This window comes from Simochromis diagramma, unplaced genomic scaffold (assembly GCF_900408965.1).
Source record: "Simochromis diagramma unplaced genomic scaffold, fSimDia1.1 OVJJ01000079.1, whole genome shotgun sequence".
Classification (NCBI taxonomy): Eukaryota; Metazoa; Chordata; class Actinopteri; order Cichliformes; family Cichlidae; genus Simochromis; species Simochromis diagramma.
In genome coordinates this window covers 2414196-2440494 of record NW_024387075.1, presented here as the reverse complement: position 1 = coordinate 2440494, position 26299 = coordinate 2414196, and the positions used below count along the sequence as shown (strand labels likewise).

Genomic DNA, 26299 nt, shown 5'->3' with positions numbered 1-26299 from the left:
CTCCTCCCCGTCTCCGCCTCATCCGAGTTGGTCAGATCTACATCAATCTTCAGCTTCCATCTTCATCTTCATCACCACCAGTGTCTAGACTCGGAAGAGTCCTGTCCTAAATCCTATCACCACTGGGATTCTGTTCTTCCATGATGGATCATCAGAGTCTGATCGCTAAATGTGTTAATTTATTTCTTTTTCTCAATAAATCATGTCCAGTTCTTCCGAATGATCTCTCCTCATTGAACCTCTTTCAGAAGCCTGAGGAGGCACTTCTGTTTTGGCTTTACTTTTCAGACATGGAGCCCATGCTCATTGTTAATATACAACCTATACTTGAGTTAGTTGTATTGTATTAGTTGTATTTTGGTGAGAAATCTTCACAAATACACTTCAAGTGGACCAGTAAGAGAGGACCACACATGTAATTTCCTGTTCACTCAGGAACTCTGCTAGAGAAACTGTGGGTAATGGACCTTGCACTGCAAGATCAGAATAGTAGTGATAAAGAAGGAACGATTCGCACTCCTCATATGACTTTTCCCGATCAGTCTGGTGACCTTTGAGCCCCTCTTCTCTAAACTTGAGTCTGCCACTGACCGGTAGGCATTTTGAGTTACACCTCTGATAAACTGAAGCAAGTGAGCACAATACAGAGCACCAAAATGAAGGAAATACACTGAACCTTCATGTCCATTCATTTTATATACAACACACACCATTCACTGACCATGTCAAACATGTGGAAAGTTTCCATATGGAAATGTTAAGCCTATAATTCTTAAGCTGTCCAAGAACATTGCCCTGCAGTGTAGAGAAACTAGACACAAGGCTGTTCCATTTTGCAAGTAAAGGTGTGGTCCAGATGAGGGTGATGTGCAACGGCTGACCAACATGCAAAGTGATGGTGCACGCCAGTGTCTGGGATTGGCTGGAGGGAGGGCCCCACCTTTGCGCTACTTCCTAATAGCCCAGGAGGTTCACCTGAGGCTTGTGGAAGGACACCCGCTGAGCTCTCACAGGTGTGGTTCTGCAGGGGAACAAGAGGGGAACATCTATTTCAGCCATGCAGGAGGGACAAGACACACCTCTGGTGAGTATCTAAACTACAGCTCATTTCTTTTCTCTTCTTCTTCCTTTTGTTGTCTTTTTTTGTCTGAAAAGCATCATCTCACACACATGTTAAGACATGTAATCATGACCACTGGATCACCATTGTGTGTCTTTGTGTGTGTCTCAAGCTACATTAAGATACACTACTTAATAATAAAGTAGATAATTAAGGTTTTAAAGTCAAACAACCGATCAGAGAACAAAAAGTTAAAATAGCTCAAATTTGAATCTTCAGATTTTACATTTTAGGTTTTTTTTAAAAACAGAATATATTTATTAGCCATTCACCAAATCACTAAACTTGGTGAAATGGCAAAGTGTGAGGAAAAAAGGTGCTCAAAATATTGCTTATGGAACATTATTGTTAGTTTAAATGACAACAAATGCATAAGCATTTAAAAGAGGCCCCACATATGAGCCCTAACAAAGTTCATTTAAATACTAGACTTCAAGCTAGAAGTGTGTGTGTGTGTGTGTGTGTGTGTGTGCATGGAAGAGTGTGTGTGTCCTTGAGATACCCACTCCAGCACACATACACACAGCTGCTTGTCCTTTCCTCTACCTTTGCATGTAAATCGTCCTGTTTGCATGCCCAGTAGTCTTCTCCCTCCCAGACCCAGACCTGTAGTCAAATAAAAGCCTCCACAACAAGCTGCTCTCTCCCATTAAAACAGATGGCTGAACACAAATTGACTCTCCGCCTGTATATTAACCATTGCACCACAGTTGCTTTAAAACGCGTGTTCTTTACTCAAAGTAAATGGGGAGGCTACTGCTGTCGGTCACAGGAATTTGCACTACTATTATTTTTTTGTTTGTTTTAATCGTCTTTCACAAAGCTGCTCAAGCGCCCATGCAAATAAGGCTGGCTGATAAAAGTGTCTGTTTACTGAGGCAAATGGGTAATCTTATCAATATTAAATGAGGCTTCTTTCTGAGCTCAGTGTATTTTGGTTCCTATGAAAAGACTCATCCCGAGATAAACTGAACTGTAAAACAATAGCTCCGTATAAAGAAGGTCACGATGTCAAAAGCAGATCCCCTCCCCATTTTTCTCAAGGTTCTTTCCAGGTTAGGTTGTTCCAGGTGCCTTAGAGAATTTGCCACATTTTTTTCTGCTGATTTATGCTGTCTTAGTTGCATATTCCTCTTCATATAATCCCAGAATGACTCCATGATGCTAAGATCAGGGCTCTGTGTCTACCATGCCATCTGTCGCAAGACTCCTTGTTCTTCTAGCTCAAAACAGTCTGTTATGAGGCTTTAAGTATGTTTGGTGCTGTTGTAATGCTGCACAATAAATGCTGGTCTGATCTGATGCATTGACTGATGTACACAGTCCTAAATATCTAAAGCGCCTAAAATTTTGCACAGGGCTAGCAAATGTCCTCATTTCACAACTTATAAGGGGGGCTTACATTTAGAGGTTCAGATGCATGCCTGTTTCCCTGCTTCGTGCATACCAGCAAAAAAGAGGGTTTTGTGCATTTGTAGTTCAAACATGGGGCACGAAGCACTTTGCATATGAAGCGAGAATGAAAATTCTGCCAGCTTTGCATTGACCACATGTACTTCTAAGAAGCTTTCCGTCTGTCGAGCCAGCGGTGAGTGAGTCATAATGGATTTATCGTTAAAGCGACCTAATATCTGGGTATTCATTTGTTTACAGGGTACGCTGCAACCACAGACGCGATGCCTGCAATGTGGGGACACGCTGGAGTGGTCAGAGGAACATGGGTGTGTGTGTTTGTGTTTGCAGCACTCTGAAACAAGAGAAACTTTTTTTTTCTTCTACAGTAGAATTATCGGCTCTGACAGAAGCTTTTATCTCAAACGAGTGTTCAGAAGCATTCGTGATGAGGACGTCATCATCAGAGCAGCTGAAAAGGCCAACGCTTAGGAGGCCTCACGGGCAAGAGTGCCACAGAATGAAACCATTTGCACTGGACTAACAAACATTAACTAAATCCAAGTACAGTTTTCTATTTAAATTATTCATGAGAGCCGGTCCATTCCTGGCTGTGGAGAAATGAATGCTTTCTCCGATATTAAATAAGAAGAAAAGCACAGAGCTACATTTTTCATTTAGCTAATACTGGACGAAGCAGATAAACCATAAAGCATTTAAATCATCTAAATGAGTTCATTTAATGAAATAACCTCCCTCTTTTTTATTCCATCTATGCATCTTGATCAAATTAAAAAAAAAAATGGTACTGCAGGAAGCTTCAACCCTGTCTGGAAATATTAGGCTTTTACTCAAGTGAAAATTAAAGTGAGAGTTAATGGAATAGCATTAATTACTGATTTCAGTCCACTTATGTTTAAAAAAAAAAAGGAAAAATGCTACGGGGTGGCTGTAGCTCAGGTGGTAGAGCAGGTCACCTCGGAAGGTTGGTGGTTCGATTCCTGGCTTCCCCTAGTCTGCATGCCAAATATCCTTGGGCAAGATACTAACCCCAAATTGCTCTCCGATGCATCCATCGGAGTATGAATGTGTGTGAATGTTAGCTAAAGAAAAAAAGAAAAAAAAAAAAGCACTTAGACAAATGTGCTTGTGTAAATGGGTGAATGCATAAGTTGTATAAAGCGCTTTGAGTGCTCAGAAGAGTAGAAAAGCACTATATAAGAACCAGTCCATTTACCATATGGGAAAGAAAACAAAAAGAGTGTATGTTAGGGATATTTAAAATATCGTTAATAATCAATTCAATGTACAAAAAAATAGAAATGAGTGTGGTACATACGGAGAATTTCCATAATATAATATTATGTCTGATCAGAATCAGAATCATCGTTATTTGGCAAAGTTTGTGCATACAAACATGGAATGCATACAAAAAGAAAGAAAGAAATAGGCAATATATATAAATATGCAAATATACACAAGAAAAACACAAGTTGCAGAAAGTCTTTAGAAACTATACAAAATGCAGCAAACTACAAATGGGCAGCAATGATAAATATAAATAGGCTGAACACAGTGCAACCTGGATGAATCTTAGATATGAATTTTAATAGTGCTTTAATGTCAACGTTAAGGTGTTTTTGTTGAACTTTGACAAGCTTTTTTTTATATTAAAAAAATACATAAACACACACGGTAATAAGAAGCAAACCAAATCAGCAAAGAGAACAGTGTAACAGCCTTGGCGGGTGAAATTAACTGTCCTTTTGTAATTGCAACAGCACAGAAAAGTGTTGCTGCATGTTTATGAGGAGCTTTGTGGGCAGGATAGTCTAGATAAAAATTGAATCTGATTCTTTTTCATACCTTTTCTGTGCTGCAGAAGACTGATGCATATAACAATTTCACACTTTTTTGCTGTCAGTGTCCTGCTGGGCTGTTCCTGCTGCTCTACAGTAGATGAGACTCTAGAGAATGTAGCCAGAGGACTCGGCAGCAGAATGAAGAAAGAGAAGAGCCACTGGGCAGCTGGCAGAGTTGGTGACATTGACTTTCTCGGTCCGACTAAAACGAGAGGAAAGGTGAGACTGGATGTCATAACGAGTAAGGAAAGTAACATAACAAGAGTGTGCAGTTCAACCGGTATACTGACGCATCACTTTCCCCCTTGCCTTCAATCAGTTTGTGAGGGTGCGCAGCAACACAGACCCAGTGCTGATCTACCAGATGCTGACAGAGGAGTGGGGTCTTGCTCCTCCACACCTGGTGGTTGCAGTAGTGGGAGGAGATGAGGTGGCTCAGATGAGGCCCTGGCTTAGGGACACACTGAGAAAGGGACTTGTGAAGGCTGCACAAAGCACAGGTTATAATCAAGGGTACAAACTGGCCCTGGCTTTTGAAATCAAAGAAATGGAATCTTTTTAGGCTGCTATACTGGCAAGAGAGTGCCTTTTATTTGATATATAAAGTGTTGTTTTTTTCTGTGATATTATGTGGTTTTCATTAATAAATGATATGATTAATTTCAGAATAACTAGCTTTATGATTATATTGGCAGCTACAATAGTTTAATATGCAATCTTGGATCCAACTTTCCAGTTTGATACTCATCAGAATTACAACTTTGCAGAGAGATCATGTAAAATTAGACATCAAACGTTCAAAACCTCTTATGTACATATACAACTGCATTGCTGTTCTCTAGGGGCATGGATTTTGACTAATGGCCTTCGCTTTGGCATCACCAAGCACTTAGGCCAGGCGGTACGAGATCACTCCTTGGCCAGCACCTCTTCTAAAGTTCGTGTTGTGGCCATTGGCATTGCTCCCTGGAACATGATCCACAACCGAGAGGCACTACTCACAGCCAAGGTTCCTGTTCACACAAAAGGCAGCACAAGGCCAATATTAGTATCCTCCGTGAACTAATATTTACATCTCTCGTGTTAATGTGTTGTCGCTGTCCTCTTTCCTGCTGAGTATCCCTTCATATTTTCTTAAGGTTGATGAACCCGCAGTATACAAGCCTCAAGACCTGCCCCATGGATCAGTGTATTCCCTGGACAGTCACCACTCTCACTTTGTTCTGGTTGAGGAAGATCCCAACAGACCTGGAGCCACCAGTGAAATGAGGGTGAAGCTGCTCAAGCATATCTCTCTTCAGCGCACAGGTTACGGAGGTAAAAATCTTTTAGGTCATTGCTGGGAACCAATCTTTGACTTAAGCAGTATGCCGTATGTTAACGTTGCTTCATTAAAAGTTTATATCATTCCTTTACATGTACCTATGTAAAACTGAGTAAAAATGACACTGGAATGTACTTACGAGAATTCATTGTGACAAATGGTAGCTTTTATGGATTTTAATTATGGATGCATTTTGGCATTGTTTCATTGTGGTGTTGCACATGGTACATGTGGCTGCTTCATATATAAATAGCTTCTTTTTTTTAAAAAAAAAAAAAAGGAAAAAAAAAAGCATATTCATATTTTATGATGTTTATGAATTCTTGAATTACTTCACAAGCACAATAGTAGTGAATCTAATGGAGTCTATTTTTACCATTTTAATTGTAAATTTAAATTTTCATTGTAATTGTAAATTGTAAAGCATTTTGTGACTTTTGTTCTTGAAAAGAACTATATAAATAAGCCTTACTTAATTGCTTACTTACTACTTTTACTGCATATTCAAAAGTAGCCTGTTTCCATAAATAGTGTTTCAGTCATTTTCAGGTCATTTTCCTTTTCGAGTTTCCAAAGCTGTTCACATTTAATATCAGAGCAAAAATAAAAACAACATTTGGTTCAACTCTCCACAACTTAGAGACAAAGGGAACACATCACAGAGATATTTTTACACATAGAGCATGCACAACCAATGTAGGTAACACTTCCTGTTAGTGAACCTCTTATATTTAACTTGCTTTAGCCTGCCCAGAGCTACTAATGCTACCCCTGTAAGCTTCTTTGCAACCCACCATCACCCCAGCTTCTCCTTTTTCTGCTTTTCATTCTGTGAATATTCTTCTAGGTGCAGGAAGTTTTGAGATCCCTGTTCTGTGTCTCTTGGTCCACGGAGAACCCAGGATCCTAAAAGTAAGCTTTTTTTTTTTCATTGTGCTACATTAGCTTCTCAAGAACTTTAAAGGTGAAACCACGAAGAGACCCTCTGAAAGGCAGATTTGTTTTGTCATTCAAATGTGCACATTCTCAGTTTGAACGCTGGCTAAGGCTTGAAAATTAGGCTCTGAGTCAAATTTTGGTGGTGCCATCTCCTGAGGCAGCAGGCCAAAGCCAGACTGAGAAACAAATTCTTTCTGTTTTCACAAAACTAATCTCTTCAACCAAAAAGCCCATCAAAGTCACCAATGCATTTGCATAAATAGAGCCATTACTGAGGAGATTATAGACTACAGCTTACACTGAGAAATATAATTCTTGTTGATGTTTAGTTGGGAAGTTATCATCTTTAAAAAAAAAAATCATATCAACTGAAAATTCATCAGAACACTGTGTCCCTTCTTGCAGAGAATGTATAAAGGCATTGGCAATTCGACACCATGGCTGATCCTGGCAGGCTCTGGAGGTGTGGCTGACATCCTTGTCACACTGATGAATAGGGGCTGCTGGGATACGGACAGTGTTCATGAGCTGCTGCTGGACACCTTTCCAAATGCCCACCACAGCACAGACATCAGTAACTGGGTCAAGCTGGTAAGAGCGGTGTGCACAGCGTGGAGCAGGCACATATACAGATATGCACATCACAAGACTTGAACATTGGCAGAAAAATAGGGCACACTGGGGAAGATTGTGAAGGAAGCTAATGTAGGATTTTCATCATTATCGTCAACATTTGTATGTGATGACCTAATTAAGAACACAAGGAGGGAAGGCAAGACAACAATTTCGTAACATATTTTTTTCCGAGCTGATACACATAGTAAAGGTACTTTGTATACAACACATTAAATTCTCTTTAATAAATTGCGTCACTCAAATGATATTTCCATAATTACTGACTGTCGCCCTGACAATCAGATTCAGAAGATACTTGATCACGAGCATCTCCTCACTGTCCATGACCCGGAACAAGAGAGCTCTGAGCTGGATACAGTCATTCTCAAAGCTCTAGTCAAAGGTAAAATATTTTTCTTGTGAGAGATATGTTTAAGAAACTTGCAATTTCCTAAGGCTGCACAATTACAGGTTTCCTGACATGACAGTTGCAATAAGAAAGAGCTTTGACATTTTGAGCGCTTGATAGATTGTAAATCTGTTGACATTGTGTGTGTGTGTGTGTGTGTGTGTGTGTGTGTGTGTGTGTGTGTGTGTGTGTGTGTGTGTGTGTGTGTGTTTATCAGCTTGCAAGAGCCAAAGTCAAGAAGCCCAAGACTTTCTGGATGAGCTGAAGCTGGCAGTGGCCTGGAACAGAGTGGACATTGCAAAGAGTGACATTTTTAATGGAGATGTGGAGTGGAAGGTGAGACAAAAGGATCTGATCAAGGTTTGACAAATTTTGGTAATTAACCTCCTAGGACCGGCCGTCCACATATGTGGACATCACATTTTGGGTTATTTAGACCAAAATACTCAATTTTGCTCTACATGGGCCTGATATCCACTTATGAGGACATTATACTGCTACTGTTCTATCAAAATTTTAAACGAATATCCTCATTTGTGGCTCTCACTTTTCTTAAAAACAAAAATAAGGTAAAAAAAAAAATCTGGTAATTCTTTGTTTTTACATTCATCGGGCCCCAATATGCCCAAATATCAAAGAGAAATTAAAAATGCATGTCGTTCGAGGCTTTAAGAGTTCGAGTCTTAGGAGGTTAAACCTGGCGTGCCTGCTAAAGCAACATTAAAAGGGAGTGGGAATTTTTCGAGTACAATCAGTGAGAGTCTGGGCTATTTAAGGTAATTAAAACAAAAGCTAGCCCAGTCATGAATATGCTAGTATTCTAATATGCTCACAATGATATCAATAATATATTTCATCAGATATAATATTTTTAGTTATCACTATTATAGCCAAATGTGCTGGTTTCATAGTCTGTATATAAAAGATGGATGCAGCTAGCGTGACATTTCCCACTGATTTGTGGACTTCTATTTTGAAGGCTGAAGCCTGACATTTTAGCAGTTGCCATGTTTTGCTGACATGAGATGTCATGACTGAAAAGTGGAGACTGAGTGAGAAACCCATGATAACTGCACATAGACAGGCAGCAACAGTCCGAATTATACCCTGCTTTGTCATCTATTTTTGTCTAAATAAAAGCAAAATGTACAAACTGAGCACCATTCTCTGCTAGATATGATTTAAAAGTAGTGAATGACACCATGAAATCATCATTATAGTGTTCACTGAGATCATAAATAAAGTGGAAAGTAGGGTTGTTTTTTTTATACATTTTTATACAATCTGACCTCTTTTTGCAACCAGCCCACGCCCTCTACTGGCCGTTAGGAAGAAGGCAGGATTTGGAAGAATTTAAGAACCAAAGAAAAAGGTTTTGACACACTTCTATGCTGGAATTCAAACCTAGAGGCTATGTCCACCTTTTTTGTAGAGGCTGTTATCATTTTGATATATTAGCCTGCTAACATTGCCTAATTAATAGATGTTAGCAATTAACACCAACCTCAAAGCACCAGCTGTGCCAGTAGGATTCACCTTCAGAGGATCATGGATGTGTGTGCAAAATTACACAGCAGACCACCTAATAGCTACCCTCTTAGACCTCTACAGAGCATGTTTTTAAAGCTGTTTAGCATGTGCAATTTGCAATATTCACATTTGCATTAAATCTGCAAGAAAGGGATTTATTGAATAGTATTATAGTAATAACAATAAGAGTACCAATCAAGACTGGTAAGGCTCTTCATAATAACAGAAAAGAATATTTTTACAGCTGTGAAGAAGAGAGGTCATGAGTGAGTCACTGTAATAAGTCTACTGATCTTTGCAGGCTTGCGATCTTGAAGAGGTGATGATGGATGCACTGATCAATGACAAACCAGACTTTGTGCGCCTTTTCGTGGACAATGGCGTGAACCTGGGAGAGTTCCTTACCTATGGCCGTCTTCAGGAGCTTTACTGGTCTGTCTCAGAGAAAAGCCTCCTTCACAACCTGCTCCTCAAAAAGTACGAGGAGAAGCAGCTTCTGCTCGGAGCTGCCAGGACACATGGTCCACCCGGGCACCATCCTTCCGAGCAAGGAGACCGAAAACCCCGCTTCACCCTCTATGAGGTCGCCAAAGTGCTGAAAGACTTTCTCCACGACTCTTGTAAAGGCTTTTACCAGAAGACTCCCACGGTAGGTGATGTACTCTTCTTTGAAAGTTCCAAACAAACAATATGTTGTCTGTGTTAGGTTTCTCATCCCTTTTGGTCTGCCAACTTAAAATGAAGCAGTGTCTCTGTGAAACCACATAAAGGTTTGCATTCATCTATGAGATGTGAGCAGCGAGTGAGAGAGTTTACCTCTAACCTTCTCAGACAGCTATATTCGCAACATTTAAGCGCCTGAAAGATGCAATGAACCAGAAAATATATAGACTTTGTGGTAAACTGACTTCCCGGAAGACAGTGAATCTTTAATGGCGACTTTAATAGCAACTCATCCTACCTACACTAATAGCAGAAAAAAACATCAAATCTACCCAATAAAGCCAAAGTGCTCTTTTCAGGGCAGCCAGCCCTTTTGTTACTCCTATCACATCATCATTTTTTTCTCTCTAACTGCAGCAAAAAAGAGATGGATCATCGTGGAAAATCACACCTGCTGTTGCACTCTAAAAATCCCTATATTTTCTCTAATTATGCTGTCAGGTTTTGTGCTACTCACTGTTGTAAGGCTGGTGGTCTCAAAGAAAAACACAGCCACAGTCAAATGTTTTCTTGGCTGAAGGTCTGCTTGGCTAAATTCATTACATATTCCAGTTGACAACCAAGCAGCTATGACTTCTTTACAGCGGAGCGAGGGAAATTGGTTTTGCGGTAAAAGGACTCTCGTAGATTGACTTATGTAAGCACTGCCTGTTCTGTAAACTGTGTGCGGCTGCCTCATCTACTATACATATTAAATACATTAAGCGTTCTCTCTGTGTGCTCCAGGAGAAGCCAGCAAAGGGTCGACTGTTCCACACCCAGAAGAATCTGGCTGAGTTAGAGGAGCGCTGCGAGCATCCTTGGCGAGATCTCTTCCTCTGGGCGGCCCTTCAGAACCGGCAGCAGATGGCTAACTACTTTTGGGCCATGGTCAGTCTTGTCAGCTTCTTTAGTCGGTTGAGCTACAGCTCGTACTATCTCAGCACTGTGCGGCTCGATAAATAACTAAATGTGCCTGGCTTTGGAAAATTCTACTCAAAGCACAGTGAAGTGAGCAGAATTATGCTGTGATAGTTTGCCTTCTGCTTTGGGTGTGATGAGCGATGCGGGCCAGCCCAGTGCAGGTGTAGGTCAGTCCTGCCATATGAAAATGTCACTCGAGATAAAAAATTAAAAAAAAGAGCCCGGCAAACGGCGTATTTATCAAGAACTGAGGTGAACTAAAAAGCTATCTTATCTCCAAGAACATTATTCAAATGAAGGTCAGGCTGCTTGCTGAGGCAGCCAACCAGCGGTGAGCCAGCGCATGCGTGTCTAACATCCTGATGAAGGTAATGAGACATATAGGCCGACAAGGGATTGATCTCCCACGAATAGTTTAAATGACACTCATCAATGATAATTGCTCTTTGTTTTCAACGTCTTTTCAAAGCATCTTTCATTTCTTTATTGCCATTCCCTGAACTGAGGCAACCAATTGTTGTAATCTCACACGCGGTCATCATTATGTGCTCTTTTCCAACGTCTTATATTTCAAACATTATCTGAAATTATGGTAATTGCGTTCAGTGTGTGCCCATCCCCCACCTCTAGCGCCTCAGCACTCAGGCTCTGGCCTGGACTCTGGCATTCGTAATTTGATTGTTTGAAGTATTTCCCACATTGAAGGCGACAATTATTCTTGCAGGCTAGCAAAATCTCACATATTTATTATGTGCATATACAGTATGTCGACCCAGGAGCGCGAAAAAAACGCAGCATAATCAACACAAATCATTGATCCTTTAAACAAAAATGAGAAGAGCCCTCTGCTGCAATATGCTGCTCTTCCTCACAGTCCAGTGCATGAGTATTAGCATTACTGGTGACTTTAAACTGACCATAGATCTGCTTGTAAGCATGAATATCTCTTGAACATCTCATAAATACGTCTTTTCGTTAACCCTGGACTGATGTTCCATCCAGCATCTATCCAGCCTTCCACCCATTGTCAGCCTATTATACTCCAAGCTATCAGAGCCCTAGTTGGATAAGTGGTTAAGAAAAGAGTGAATCTGGCTGTTATCTATATGTAATACTTGCTTTCCTTGTCTTCCCAAGACCTGTAAGAAGTTAGAAAATGTCCATTTTTATATGTACAACAGACAGGTTTATAATGTCAGCTATATATATATGTTGTAAAGAATCTTTCAGTTCATGAAACATTCAGGGGAACTATCTAGCCACACTGTGAAAACAGTCATTCTTTATTTATACTTTACACAATCCATGCAGTTCATATACAACCTAAAGCAAGCAGCTTCCTTCTGGGTTATTCAATAGATCAAACTACAGAGACTGAAAATAAAACAACCATTCAAATATGCCTTACATTCAAGGTCAGATGGTTAAAGCCCTTCAAGAGCCTGCTATCATACCCAAACTGGCTGACTAGTTATTTTGGCCAATAACAACGGTGTCGCACGACATGTAAGGAAGTGCCTTTGAATGCAGGCTTTAGAAATCACAGGGGGGGAAAAACCTACAAGTTGTATCTGTAGTAGCCCCATGCACACAATAGAAGCATTTAGATGCAAAAGATGCAGCTCTCAAAAATTCAAATCCCCCTTTCAGACCCATTTCTTGGATACAGCTCTCTTGTAATCTTTCAGGGCCCCGAGGCGGTTGCGGCAGCCCTGGCGGGTTGTAAGATTCTGAAAGAGATGGCACGACTGGAATCTGAGGCTGAGTCCGCACGTAGCATGAAGGAGGCCAAGTATGAGCAGTTTGCCCTTGGTGAGTATGTAAACTGTTTAATGACAGGAGCTGATAATGCAATGGTCAAACATAGCAAGAGGTAAAACCTCTAACTTCAAGCCAGCAGTGTTTTGCTTTGCTTTTTTTTTGTTATCCACAAGCACAAACAGATTCCACTTGAGGGACTAAAATATAAATCTGGATGTAATCTAACTGAGCGGTTGACACTGTGTAACTACTGTTCTTATTGTGGCAGATGTCTTTGGAGAGTGTTACTCCAACAGTGAAGACAGGGCTTATGCTTTGTTAGTGAGGAGAACACACTGCTGGAGCAAATCTACAGTCCTTAACTTGGCAACTGAGGCAGATGCCAAATCCTTCTTTGCCCACGACGGAGTTCAGGTGACAAGAAGACACATGCAGTGCTCCGTTTTAAAATTTATACGTTTCATCCTACAGATTAAGTATTGGGAAGCCGACAGATAAGTCTGGTTCTTTGCCGCCATCTCTGCTGATATACTGGGTTTCCATGGCAGTTATTAAACATTTCCCTCTGCACTGTATGCCATTAGATACTTAGAAGCCACTCTATGCACAGTTTTGTCTAAATATGTCTCCAACAGACGCCCTTGCTATTAGAAAGTCATCAGTGAGAGTTAATTGGTATTCAGTGTCAGTAGGGAAGGTTAGCACATGGGAATGATATATTTTATTCATAGCACACAGTCGGAATTACCTTTTTAATGGGATGCCGTTAATTACGATCCAGTACATGTGTAATGTTTCAAGAGAAAGTGGGTTTCCCTGGTCTCAGGCAAAGTAGCTGCTGGTTAATGAAATGGTTTGACTGGGGGAGAAGCATTTTGATTTTGATTTTTTTTTCTGTCTGTCTATCTGAGATAACTCCACATATGTTTCTTCTGTGAATATGGGCTCCAAGCTGCAAAGTAGAAATTTTGTAAGGCCTCTGGTGCCCCCTTGTGGTAACCTGAATTTACACACTCTGCTAGTTTGCCAATGTTGTATGAGAAACTGATTCTGTTCTGCAGGCTCTGCTCACAAAGATTTGGTGGGGGTCTATGAAAACAGACACAGCCATCTCCAAACTCGTGGCGTCTTTCTTCTGTGCACCGCTCATATGGACCAACCTCATAAAGTTCAGGTGATCAGTCTGTTGATGAACTCCACCTTTTGTCTTTGCCATGCTGATGAGCTCTGTGTCACTCGGTTGTGTGCATTATCTGGGTTTTGGGGTTTTCTTTTCAGTGATGAAGAACTTGACAATCGTAATGCTGGCAAGCAGTTTGTGGAGCTGGACAGTCTGGACACAGAAAAGGCTTTACTTCTAAGCGATGATGATGATGACCCTCTGTGAGTTTGCTCTCTTGTTTAATTTAGAGTTCATAGACTTCAGCGTGAGTGCACACTGATCTGCTTTTTGCCAAAATGATTAAGCTAAAAATGTAATTTCATTTGTTGTTTATATTTTCTATTCAGCAAGACTGTTTTTTGTGACAACAAATTAGCTACTTAATGTTTTCTTTCCATTTTTGATTATTTGCTTTTAATTCGATTTACTTTGAGTTTGTTTCCAGAGTGGATTTTCTTGTTTCAATTGGTTTTTACTGTTTTAAAAATCTTTATTACTTCAAGCGTTAGGTCTACACTTTTTAATTTTTACTATATGAAGGGTAATTTGTCAGAGGCAAAATTTAAGGAAAGTCAGTACAGGTATTGCATTAAAAGCACTTAACTATTTGAATGCTGTTGACTTACAGACTTGTAGACATCCAGAGTGTCGATACACAGATCCATCAATGCTTCACAATGTTTGTTTTTTCACATCTAATTGTGGTTTCGTTTTTAGTTTAGTTTTAGTTATCTATAAAAACCTTGGTGCTAAAACCCTATAAACACAAATGAGCTGCAGTGTGAATAATAATGTGAATAAAACATGATGCCCGTCATACCATCTCAGACTTATAACATCAGTAAACATGTTTGAATTTTAGAATCCTGGCTGTTAATCTCCATTTACATGATTATATCTATAGTTAGATATAGATTTGTCTTTACATATTAATGTGGTGTCTTTTTTTTCCAGGGACTCTTCACCTGGAGGTCAAGCAGATCAGAGCTGCGCCTCTGTTTGGTGGCGTTTCTTACTGCGTCGCTGGCGTCGCTTTTGGAGCGCTCCTGTAACGGTGTTCCTCGGCAATGTCATCATGTATTTTGCTTTCCTCTGCCTCTTCACTTACGTGCTGCTGCTAGACTTCCGCCCGCCGCCGCCTCTTGGCCCTGGAGCGCCAGAGATAATGCTCTACTTCTGGGTCTTCACAATGGTGCTGGAGGAACTTCGACAGGTGATCATCTAATCATGCTGGCACCTATATAATGCCAAGAATCAGCATCTTTCTCTCTAGGCAGCGTGACACCTTTTTCGAAGCAGTGGCATTTCTATTAGACATGTTAGGCTCTGACACATCTGAGTAGGAGGTGATGTGAATCGCTACAGTGAGCTCATTGTCTCAGGGGTTTTAAGCCTTTCGCCTCTTTAGTGAGCCAGGTCAGACAAGCATGATCCCTTATTGCACCGATCCCACTGAGCTCTCTTCCCTTGGGCACAAAAATGCCCAGATGACAAAGTCCTTCACCACTCTATTTTTCAATGTGTAATTCAGACAGAATTATGGTAGAGATTTCCAAAATAAGAACCACACTGCTGCAGGCAACTCTGGCATGCTACCATGCCCAGCAGGGCCCCTGTGCATTCAAAAGGATGGCTCTAAGGTGCATGCCTTTTCCTAAATGAAGATAATGCCACAGGGGCCTTGTTATCATACTTTTTTACGAAAAAAAAAACCTTCAACAGCCTAGTTCTACCAGCTTTTTAATAAACGAGTAGTCCCAGTCTGCTCCCTCTCATAGAGTTATGCCAGTAGTGCATTTTGCTCATTTTACCATCTTTTACTGCAGATTTATTAAAATAATTAATTGCTGAGTGTAAGCTAGGTTTACCTTAAGTGTTTAAATCTACAGCTTGTACCTGGGGACAGTTGAAAGTATTTGGATGTCATGTAGACATCTGTCGAATGGCACTCAAAGCTTTCGCACAGCAGACTGTGACTTTGTGAAAGCACACATGCTGCCCTCAGCTTATTGACAAACCAACTGCGCCATCAAGGGACCAAGCAGTGGTTCTTAAGGCACGTTCAGGTAACCTGTTCAAGTCACAGGAGAAAAGTCAACCTCACACTCTAAGTATAAAAGACATTTGACAGGACTCACCATTTGGTTGCACTGAAGGTCCCCTCTAAAGCAGCAGGGCTGTGGGGACTGCTGTGCAATACCACACATTTAGGCATCAAGCTGATGCCAGGTAAAAGACCACTATTAATGATACAAATACCAATGCTTTTAAACTACAAAGGCAGCCTGTGTAGGGGACAGCAGTCTATCATGATTTATGACATGAATCATCATCAATTTGAAAATTCTGAACACATTTTAATGAGCACTAAATCACTGTGATTAGTATTTTCCACAATAATTAGCTAACACAACAAAACACACCTTTCAGCTTTTCAGAGTGAAGTATCGATCTGATACCAATACCAGCGTTGGTATCAGTGCTATTGATTTCGGGATCGACCTCTAGCTGTGGGCCCTGGAGGTGTGTTTGAATGTCGTTCTAGTATTTGATCTGAAAGAAGTCAAGACAGGCTCAGATTTTCTGATGAACAGTTTTACAAAAATATTCACATGTAAAAAAAAAGATATATCTCTTTATTAATCTTTATGACAACAGAGCTTCTTCACTGATGAAGAGATGAGCATCTTAAAGAAGTTTAAACTCTACGTGGAGGACAACTGGAACAAGTGTGACATGGTTGCCATCTCACTCTTTGTTGTTGGGGTCTCCTGCAGGTAAATCTAAATCTAATGTGAGCACTTAGGCTTTAGTATGTGTCGTGGTGATGATTGTGGCTAAAGCATCAAAATAAGTAAGCAAGTGGTTAAATGAATGAATGGCTGAATGCAAAAAAAGAAAAGTGTTGCTACAGGGTGTGATTTATTTTTTTTCTCTCAGGATGGTGAATGACACCTACGAGGCGGGAAGGACAGTTCTGGCCATTGATTTCATGGTGTTTACTCTGCGTCTCATCCATATCTTTGCCATTCATAAGCAGCTGGGACCCAAGATCATCATTGTGGAAAGAATGGTGACCAAAACAAAATCATGACTTTAAGTTGTGCTCTTGCTAATAGAAGAAGACGCCTAAAAAGAAGATTAAGACGGAGATCTTTTGCTCTCTCTCTTTTTAAACAGATGAAGGATGTCTTCTTCTTCCTGTTTTTCTTGTGTGTCTGGCTCATTGCATACGGAGTTGCCACCCAGGCTCTCCTCCACCCCAACGACCAAAGGATTGACTGGGTGTTTCGCAGAGCGCTGTACCGTCCCTACCTGCACATTTTTGGCCAGATCCCTTTGGAGGAGATAGACAGTACGATACATCCTTTAACTGTTTATCTGTTTGTGAAAAAATGCAAAATACTTTGCCAAGACGTGTAATTAATGTTTTGCTTATGCTTGCCATTGGGGTTGTAATCTGTTTGCCCTAGATTTTTTTGTTCCCCCCCCTTCTAATCTTATCGTATCTTGTTCTTACATTTAATGGAGCGCAGCTGCTCGCATGCCTGAAATGAACTGCACCGATGACTCAGACGAGATTATCGAGGGCCTGCGGCCACCATGTCCCAACATCTATGCCAACTGGCTGGTCATCCTGCTGCTGGTTATCTACCTCCTCGTCACCAATGTCCTGCTGATGAACCTCCTCATTGCCATGTTCAGGTCAGGGGATGAGAATCCAGGAAAACGTGCATACATTTGCCCGTCTGATCACATGAGATGAGCCAGTGGCTTATTGAAATTATAAAATTAAAAAGAAAAACACACATACACACACACAAACTGGTTTACTTGCTTCTTCCCCCGTTTGCAGCTACACATTCCAGGTAGTGCAAGGCAACACAGACATCTTCTGGAAGTTCCAAAGATATAACCTGATCGTGGAATACCACAGCCGTCCAGCACTGGCCCCACCCTTCATCATCATCAGCCACCTCTCTCAGCTCTTCCTCAGCCTAATTAAGCAGCCTGAGTCCAAGCAGGAACGTCTTGGTATGAAGGCTCTATATACACTTTTCCATTAGGGGCTATTAAGCCGTTATTTGAAACAGACATTGAAAGAGTCCTCTGCGGCTTAGGTGGCTAAACAAAAACCAAATCAAACACAGGCAAACACATGGCGGGCTTATCTTTGTCTCTCACCCACCACGTGGAACTTTTTTAGGTTAATTGGTTACTCACTTCCTTGCTTTTGTGTGTTGCCAGAGAGGGAGTTGCCGGCGGGGCTTGACCAGAGGCTGATAACATGGGAGACGGTGCAGAAAGAGAATTACCTGGCCAAAGTAGAGCGTCAGCACTGGGAAAGCAGCGAGGAGAGACTCAAGAGCACCTCCTCAAAGTAACTTTATAATTCTTTTGCAAAAGTTTGCATGCTATTCTCAAAGCAATTAAGTTAGAAACTCTTGTAGTACCTGCACAGCACCAACCTGTGTCTCTTAAGGTTAAAATGTTCTAAATGACTTTGTTTGGGATCAAGGGTTCAAAGCTTGCTGAAGACTGTCGGTGGATTTAAGGACCAAGAGAGACGACTGGCATCCATGGAAAGTCAGGTAAACGGTATACTGAGCTCAATAGCACCATCCAGGGATGCATTTTCCCAAATCTATTTCAAGTTTAAAGTCTAGTGCAGAAGTAGTTTATAAGTTAAAAACAGTGACCTCTGACTTTTTTTTCCCTCCAGGTCAGATATTGCGGAGAGGTGCTGTCCTGGATGGCTGAGTGCTTTGCTCAGAGCACACTCAAATGTGGGAAGGACGCGCCGAGAGTTCCGAGTGAGTCAAAAATCAGCGAGAAGAATGACAGTAATTATGCAAAAAGATTCAAACACAGTGCTTTGTGCCTTTTCGATGTAGTCCAAGCAATAATATGTCATTCTCTAGCGTCTCTTGCAGGCGACAAGACAGATGGCGCCGCTGCAGATGCATCTCAAAGTCAAACAGCGAATGAAGCGAAGCAAGAAGAAAAAACAAAACCAGGACATCCAGGATATGGGGCCAACAAAAAATTTCCTTACATTGATGAATAAAAGTGATAATGGCTGCATACAGACAGCTGAAGAATATTGAGAGAGATGAAAAATATTTTTTTAATCCAATAAGGGGAAAATGGACCTTAAATGAGTGAAATGGTGTTTTATTTATAAAAATATTGGGTCCTTTAGAGGAAAACATTAAATGTTCCACTGTGGTAACTGTGTTTAGGAGGACAGCTTTCATTAGCTAAAACATTAATCCAATCAATTATTAGCATTTCATGGAGCGTGACAAAGTTGCATTCACATTTACACTTCAATTATTTAAGGTTACATTAGTTAGGAGCTTGAGTAAAAGGCACTTTGAGTAATCCGTCCATCATTTTTGCTGTTTGTGCCACAGTGATGCCTCAAAAATCAGGATGGGCAGAAGCAGTGACGCTTGAAATGCGGCATTTGGAATGGACAATAAGTTTTTGCTGATTCTGTTCCACACAATGACCTTTCTCACAAGATACCCCCGTGGAGCTTTTGTGTTACTGCTGTGTTTCTCATCAAAATTCTCTGTGTGAGATCCTGGCGTGCCACAAATGTGGCAAATGCATCACTTTCTTCGTAAAACATCTGAAAGGGAATTTTGAACGTTACCACCCCCAAATGCCCTTTGTCCTACAGTGGAACAGAGAGATTGTTCCTGCTTAAAAGGAAAAATGGCCAGGGTTAGTTCACTGCTTGGAATTCAGTTTCACCTTTTCAGGTTCATTTGCATCTATTCTAAGATAAATAGCACCTCCAGTGTTTCCAATATATGCTGTTTACCCAGAATATACAAGGGGGGGGGGGGTTCTAGGCTTCCATTGCTTTGGCTTGCCAAGGTGAGTCAGTAGACTAAGCACACATAAGGGGTAAGATTGTGTCTATGCTAATAATTATAAGCGTTTAACTTTCCATTGTTACCTAGTGACCCTTTTTTTTGTTCATGATTCAATATTAGATAACATATGATCAACTATGGTTACAACAAATTCCCACAACTGATTCTAGGGATTTAAGCCTGTTCACTTAGGTTTTTATAAAATGCTCAATTGTCATTTTCATCCTCTGCTGTTAAGAATATGCAATACATTATCCACATATCCTGTACACACTTGCAGATGACAAGGGAAAAAACCCCCAAAAAAGTCATCTGCTCTTTAAACAATGATTGAAAAATGACACTAGAGGTAAAAAATTAAAAAAAAAAAAAAACCCAAAACCAAAAAGTCCTCATGCTATGTTCTACAACAATAGCAAGAGAGCCTGTGGTGCTGAGCTGATTAGATACAGTTCACATGGTCTTAACAGCGTAGATTTAAAGTACATATCTCTCATAATGATCTAAATGAATTCTGCTGTACATCTATTACAACAAACATTGAGATCTTGAAAAAAAATAAATACTAGCTATTTTAAAAGGTTGTTAATGTCAATTTTTCTTCCACTTGATCTCCATCAATTAAAAATGAACTTTACTGAATTACTAAAACACTGGTAGAGGTACCATAAATGTCAGCTTGTGGAAGATCCCACACAAAGGAGTGCGACTTTAGTCTCTTGAAGCAAATGCCTCAGGTCCTCTTGGCTGTACAGCTGGTCCCTCACGGTGAAGGATATTGTCAAAACGCGGCGTCACCTCGCAGCGGATGAGCAGAGTGTCGTCTTTAACATAAGCTCTCTGACTCAGCTGAGACAGGTGCATGAAGGTGACATAGCCAAATCCTTTGGGATTGCGCTGAATTGTCGGCTTCTGGAAGGCCTGTAGATCTGGTTTAGTCTCCATTGCCTCCATGTGATGCTGACCCTCAGGGCCCTGGTCTAGGATGGCGAGCCGGATGGTTCCTTGAAATGGCCAGGTAAGCTGCCCATCAAAAGCTCCTTGCATGGTGTGCACAAATAGGGAGATGTAGTTGGAGCAGCGAGGGGCATTGGGGGTCTGCAGGTGTAAGCGCAGGCACAGCTTGTAGCCTGGGCGGCCTGTGTAAAAGCCGGGGCTGTGCTCAACCACTGGCTGGCTCGCTTCTTGGTTCCGCAGGTGGACTGAAAAACCTTTGAGGCGCCAGATGAAGATACCATTGCAATGTTGGGCCTCCAGCTCTTTTACTGTATCCTCCAGCATGGACACTCTACGCCTGAGCTCTGCTAGCTGGCCTGCCTGTGAAAATGAAATGGGAAAATATTTGAGAGAAAATGAAAGAATAGAGGCTTTGAGACTAATCTAAAAGAACAAAAACAAACCAAAACCCCAAAAGGTCAAAATACACTTGGATATCACTTACTTGGGTGTCTTTTAAGATGATGAGTTCACGGAGCTGGTGATCCTGCTTCACCAATCGTCCATCCATCTCACGGAGCCTCTGCTGCATCTCTTCACTAGACGGACCTGGAGCACAACTGCTACTGCAGCTCAGAGCTGCAGCCCCTCTGGGCCCACTACTGGCCGGTACTGATGGTGCAGCTCCTTGATCCTCAGAGGAAAGTGAAGGTCCTAAAGTCCTCAGGGGTTTGGGTGTAGTACCATTGAGGCTAAGGCCACGCAGAAATTCAGCCATGTAGCGCATATGCATCTGTGTGAACTCCTGCATGTGCTGAGCCAGGTTGTGGCGCTGCATCTGCAGAGTCAAACCAGCTTTAAAACTTGTGTCGCAAACTACAAAACCTATTAACCCAGACCTTCCCAAAGTGTGGGGCCCACCCCCTAGGGGGGGCGCAGAGCCATTGCAGGGGGGGCACGGTATGAAAAGGGGGAAAAAAACAAAACGCTTGTACACTGCTAGCACAGGGCACCCACACAAACGCAAAGCAGGAGATGAAGCATCGCTGAATATGTTTCCAAACCAACTTCATTCTAAGCCAAAGACTAGAAAATATGGTGAAGCATATCTTCCCTTTGGCTTCACCAGCACAAGTGCCAAGGTAGGTCTCCCCTGCAGAATTGGTTTTCCCTGTGTCGGGAGCAGCTCTGGGCTGTTTAAATCACAGACAAACAGTATCCCACATTCTTGATTTTTAGTTCACAAACACTTCTTGTAATGACTAAGTACTCCTGACATTTTGGAGATGTTAGCTCTTTATACAGTAAAGTTACAGCGGGATACAAATAATATCAGGCTGATCCTGCCATAATTTGTTCCCCCGGTTCAAATCACGGACAAACAGGATCCCACAGCTGTTTATGTTTTTCAACCCATTTTGCACAGAGAGGCATTTTTTGAAAAATGTATTGATATCAATGTTGAATATTCTTACACAGAAAAAAAACAACAACTACATGTAATAATTACACTGTGACGGCTCTGCCTTTCTAAATAGAGGGACAGTAACTGCGTGTTTATATGTAAGCGTGTAAAACCTGAAGATAGAGACAAAATACTGTTTATCTGCCATTCTGCAATTCATCACATGCAAACAATAACGTGGCGCACAGCTGACGTGAAAAAAGGCACATACCTTTGACGTGATGAACTCTGTATTCCTCGTCCACACGTAAACGCAAAAAAGGAGTTTTAAAAATCTGTTTTCGGTGATTCGAAACGCCGTTTACGTGTGGACGAAACAGCTGCGTTTTTTAAAAAATACCGGTGTAGGTGCGGCATAGCGTAAAAGAGTTAGTAGTTTATTTCCTTACTACCTGTAATTTATTGCAGATTACTTGTATTTGCTTAATTGTTTACTAAATGTTTGAGGTGTGAAATAAACCGCAATGGAGCAAAATATGGGGGGGTGTGGTTGGAGGATGTGTTTATGCCTCCCCGTGCGCGCGGGGGGGGGCATTTTTCTTGTAAAACAAAGGGGGAACCACTGTATTAAACTATTAAGAATATGCTGTATGAGAGCTGAAAGAATGGAAATCTAGAAATTGATCACCTACCCTTTCTTTACATCCAAAGATGCTAAAGTTACAGGCAATAGGTGCTTTTGGGCAATCTGTGTCACAGTGAGACTCCATCTGGGGGAAAAAGAAAAAAAAAGTCATTAGTAAATTAGCTTCAGTCATATTCAGATTGGGTTTTTTTAAGCATTTCAAAGAGATTGCTTATTGCTGAAAATGACAGACAAAGGGAACAGGAATAACAGACAACAATTAAAACAGAAGTGGTTCCACTTTCTACTGCTGAAATGGTGACTGCCCTTCTGCACTGTAACATGTGATGTGACTGAGTTTGGAATGGTTCCCCATTGCTTAAACAAGAGAGTAGTTCCTGTTTTGATCACCACTTCCTAACCCTTCATTCACCTGAGGCCTCTTCTTCATGGCAGACTCTTAAGAGACTCACCTGGTCTCTGACGAGCTCCAGCTCACAGTACTGACACTTCACACTGGCAAAGGGACACTGTTGCTGATGAAGCTGAAGGAGCAAATGAAAGGAGACTATTAGGAAAATTTCCTCACAGACACACAAAACATCACTGTAACTCTGCCATGAGATCTGTTCTTGAAAAGTGATTCAATGGTACCTCTCTCTCCTCATAAAGAAAGCATGCCACACAGTCTGGACATGACATGGGTCTTTTTTGGCACTGAACAGTTATGTGCTCTTCTAGGTGGCTCTTTTTCACAGACTGCTGGCACTGTGGACAAGGCACAGTGGCAAACTCACAATGCACCAAATGATCCTGGAAGTTAAAACAATAAAATGAAAAAAATAAATACAAAACATTTCATTTGCTTCTGTAGCAGGAAAGTCTTCATCTTTAATCATATAGCACATTTAAAAGACATCAAGTGTCGGCCAAAGTGCTGAACAAAGGGATAATATAATCAAATAAAAAGAATTAAAATAGATAAGATGAAAACAGAAAACATTGTGAGACATCCATATATGTTTGTAAAGATATGTGTACATGCAAATATGCACATACATATACAAAAATGTACATTCAGCACACATACATGAACATAAAATACATGTATACGTATACACATGCAAACATCATCCAATGAGATAAAAGACCAGAATAGCTAAAACAGAATAAAAGTGGTGTCAGGAAAGCTGTAACAATTCCTCTGTCCACACCAGAGAAAGACACAAACTGGGGGATGAACTGTTATTTATGTGCCAAGAAAAAAAAAAAAAAAAAAGTGTAGTTGTGGTGGTGTTCTCTGAAGTCATTTTATTGTGTTGACAAACTTGTTCTACAGCAATCTCAAACATGTCTACAAGTCGCTGACACCTGTCCATTTTATGAAGTTGGCAGTCAGCAGTAGTGAGAGGTTTATAATCACACTGACAAACAGTTTTTAAAAGCAAAAAGCTTTTAAAAAAAACCCAAAACAAAGTGATCACAATCATAAATATGTCTTTGAAATGTTCACGTGCAAACCAACTGCATCTTCAAACACCAGCCTGTTAACATCCCTGACTTCGTGTTCTGTGTTGAGCTGTGTTTGGATCAAACATGTCTGTCACAGTTTTTTTACCTCCAAATGCCGGAGCTCCATCTTGTCGGCACAGCCCAAGTTTGGACAGCGAACAGTTAGCGACAGAATTTCCCTTTTGGCAAAGTTATCAGGGAACAGTTGGTCTTCTGACAACATTTCGTTGTCCACTGGGCACCTCTGTCCCGTATCACTGATTTGCAAGAAAAAGAACAGAAATCGTTGGTCCTTTTTTGTCTACTTCACTATTAAAACAAGTACCAGTGAATTTTTGGATCATTCGGAAGCCTTTCATTTCTAAATCATTACTCCGTAATTTGCCAGATTACTGTGATGCTAATAAAGAACTAACAAGGATTCAAAACTGGCCTGTGAAACTTGTGATGATAAATGAAATAGAAACCTAAGTGTTCATTGCTGATTAAAAAGATGCACAATAGCATACCGGATGGATTTCTCAATGCAGCTCTTGCAGAAGCGGTGACCACAGCGTGTTTGAATGGCGTTCCTCAAAGCCATGAGACAAATGGGGCACTCGTATTTACTCTCCAGCGGTGGATCAAACTCCACATCGTAGCCCTGCAGGGGGGCAGCCTGAAAGCTGCTGCTGCTCATGAAGGCACTAGGGTTTTCTGAAGGGCTAAGAATGGACTCCTGTTCTTTTTCCAGCATTGCCAGAGCACAGCCAGACAGCACTCCACCAACAGCTCCATCATAGCTGTCCTCCTCTAAACTCCCCTTATTGCTTTCACAGCAGGCCATTTGTAGCAGGTGGCAAAGTCTGAAAGAGGTAAGGAAGTGTGAAATAAATCCTAACTGTATTAACTTTAAAATAGACATATGCTTTTAAAATGGGGATATTTTTACTTCAGCCACACAAAAGAGATTTTCTTTTTGTATGAAGCTGCTAAAGAGGTTTTGTAAAGTTACACAATGATATGATGTTCAAGAAATATCCTCCTACAACCATCTTTATAATTTCCTCCAATCAACTTCCTCACTTCTTTTAGAAAAAACCTAAAGCAAATCAGCTCATTTATCATGAAAACAGGATCCCTATGGGAAGGTTTTAGGGTTATTTCTAATGATCTTTTTCCTTAATGAGCAATCAGACAATTTATTTTTCACATAACCACATTACCAATTCATTATTTGGCCTTCCCTTACTCTTCCACACCTAATCTATGGGTTTGTAAGCAAATCCTATACCAGAAGAGTTAACACTCCGCTCCAAAGACACACACACACACACACACACACACACGTGGGAATTCACTTCAGAGAAGATTCTTGGATTCTTGCAACAAACCAAAATAAATAGAGAAATCTTCACAAACCCGAGTATGAACTAATGAAATATGCAGTGTAGTCTTTGGTTGGTTATTAAACTATAATACTGAACAACACATTTTGTAACAACTGGAATTAATCTTAAAGACTCAGTCTTGAACTTAGATTGTAAGATTAGTACCATTTATCGTTACTCCTTATATCCTACCTAGCTTAAAAAACCAAATAAGCTAATCATCCTTGACTATATGCAGCTTTGTACATAAAAACATGCCAACCAGACTGTCAACCTGTACAGTGAGTCATGTACAAGCTATGGGCGTCGTAAACCTCCTCCTTGAATCTACTATTCCTCTACATGGGGCGTAACTTTTACTTTTCATTAGTCAGCATCAGTCAGTCGATATGGTTCTGCTTAAACTCCAACATTCGGTATCAAATCTTTTTTTTTATATAAAACACGTTACAGCTACCTAACAGTCTGCATACAACGACTGGAAGTGTTGGCACTTGACGAACCAGCCATGCCCCTGGATACGGAACTACAAATGCGAATCTGGTTGCAGTCAAAAGTAAAGTATTAAAAGAAAACCACTGACCAAAACAGCAGGCAGCGAAATCACGTCCCCCACATCGGCGACAAAAACGTTATAAGCTCCGAATGTGTCCGTGAACGCAGGTTTTTATTCTCGTAGCACACCCACCTTTGCCTTGAAAACGTCTCGAACTTTTGGTATCTACAGAATTTCCTGTTTTTTTTCTTTTTCCAAACGTCATCAACGATTACATTTTTTTTCGCGCTTTGCAGACGCGAGCGCCATCCCCTGGTGGGAGTCTAT

General features: G+C 40.9%; 2 protein-coding genes across 3 annotated transcripts; one reads left to right on the top strand and one right to left on the bottom strand.

The window, feature by feature from the left end:
• The first annotated feature begins 962 nt into the window (after positions 1-962).
• trpm5 (transient receptor potential cation channel, subfamily M, member 5) lies at positions 963-19986 on the top strand. Its single transcript, XM_040045429.1, has 26 exons — positions 963-1084; positions 2774-2841; positions 4437-4593; positions 4694-4874; positions 5217-5383; positions 5514-5691; positions 6546-6610; positions 7043-7228; positions 7556-7655; positions 7879-7997; positions 9493-9840; positions 10641-10784; positions 12506-12629; positions 12847-12992; positions 13640-13752; positions 13857-13961; positions 14695-14953; positions 16399-16517; positions 16681-16813; positions 16921-17095; positions 17277-17445; positions 17597-17775; positions 17989-18121; positions 18260-18332; positions 18464-18554; positions 18663-19986. The coding sequence occupies exons 1-26, from the start codon at positions 1058-1060 to the stop codon at positions 18806-18808; spliced, it is 3705 nt and encodes a 1234-aa protein (XP_039901363.1). The 5' UTR covers positions 963-1057; the 3' UTR covers positions 18809-19986.
• Positions 18900-26260, bottom strand: traf6 (TNF receptor-associated factor 6). 2 transcript variants are annotated; one of them, XM_040045432.1, is made up of 8 exons: positions 26165-26260; positions 24616-24951; positions 24213-24363; positions 23249-23407; positions 23068-23139; positions 22662-22739; positions 21070-21402; positions 18900-20945 (listed from the first exon to the last, which is right to left on the bottom strand). In XM_040045432.1, the coding sequence occupies exons 2-8, from the start codon at positions 24930-24932 to the stop codon at positions 20340-20342; spliced, it is 1716 nt and encodes a 571-aa protein (XP_039901366.1). In that variant the 5' UTR covers positions 24933-24951; positions 26165-26260; the 3' UTR covers positions 18900-20339. The 2 variants fall into 2 exon arrangements, with proteins under 2 accessions (XP_039901366.1, XP_039901365.1); XM_040045431.1 differs by having other exon boundaries at positions 26060-26192.
• Positions 26261-26299: the final 39 nt, after the last annotated feature.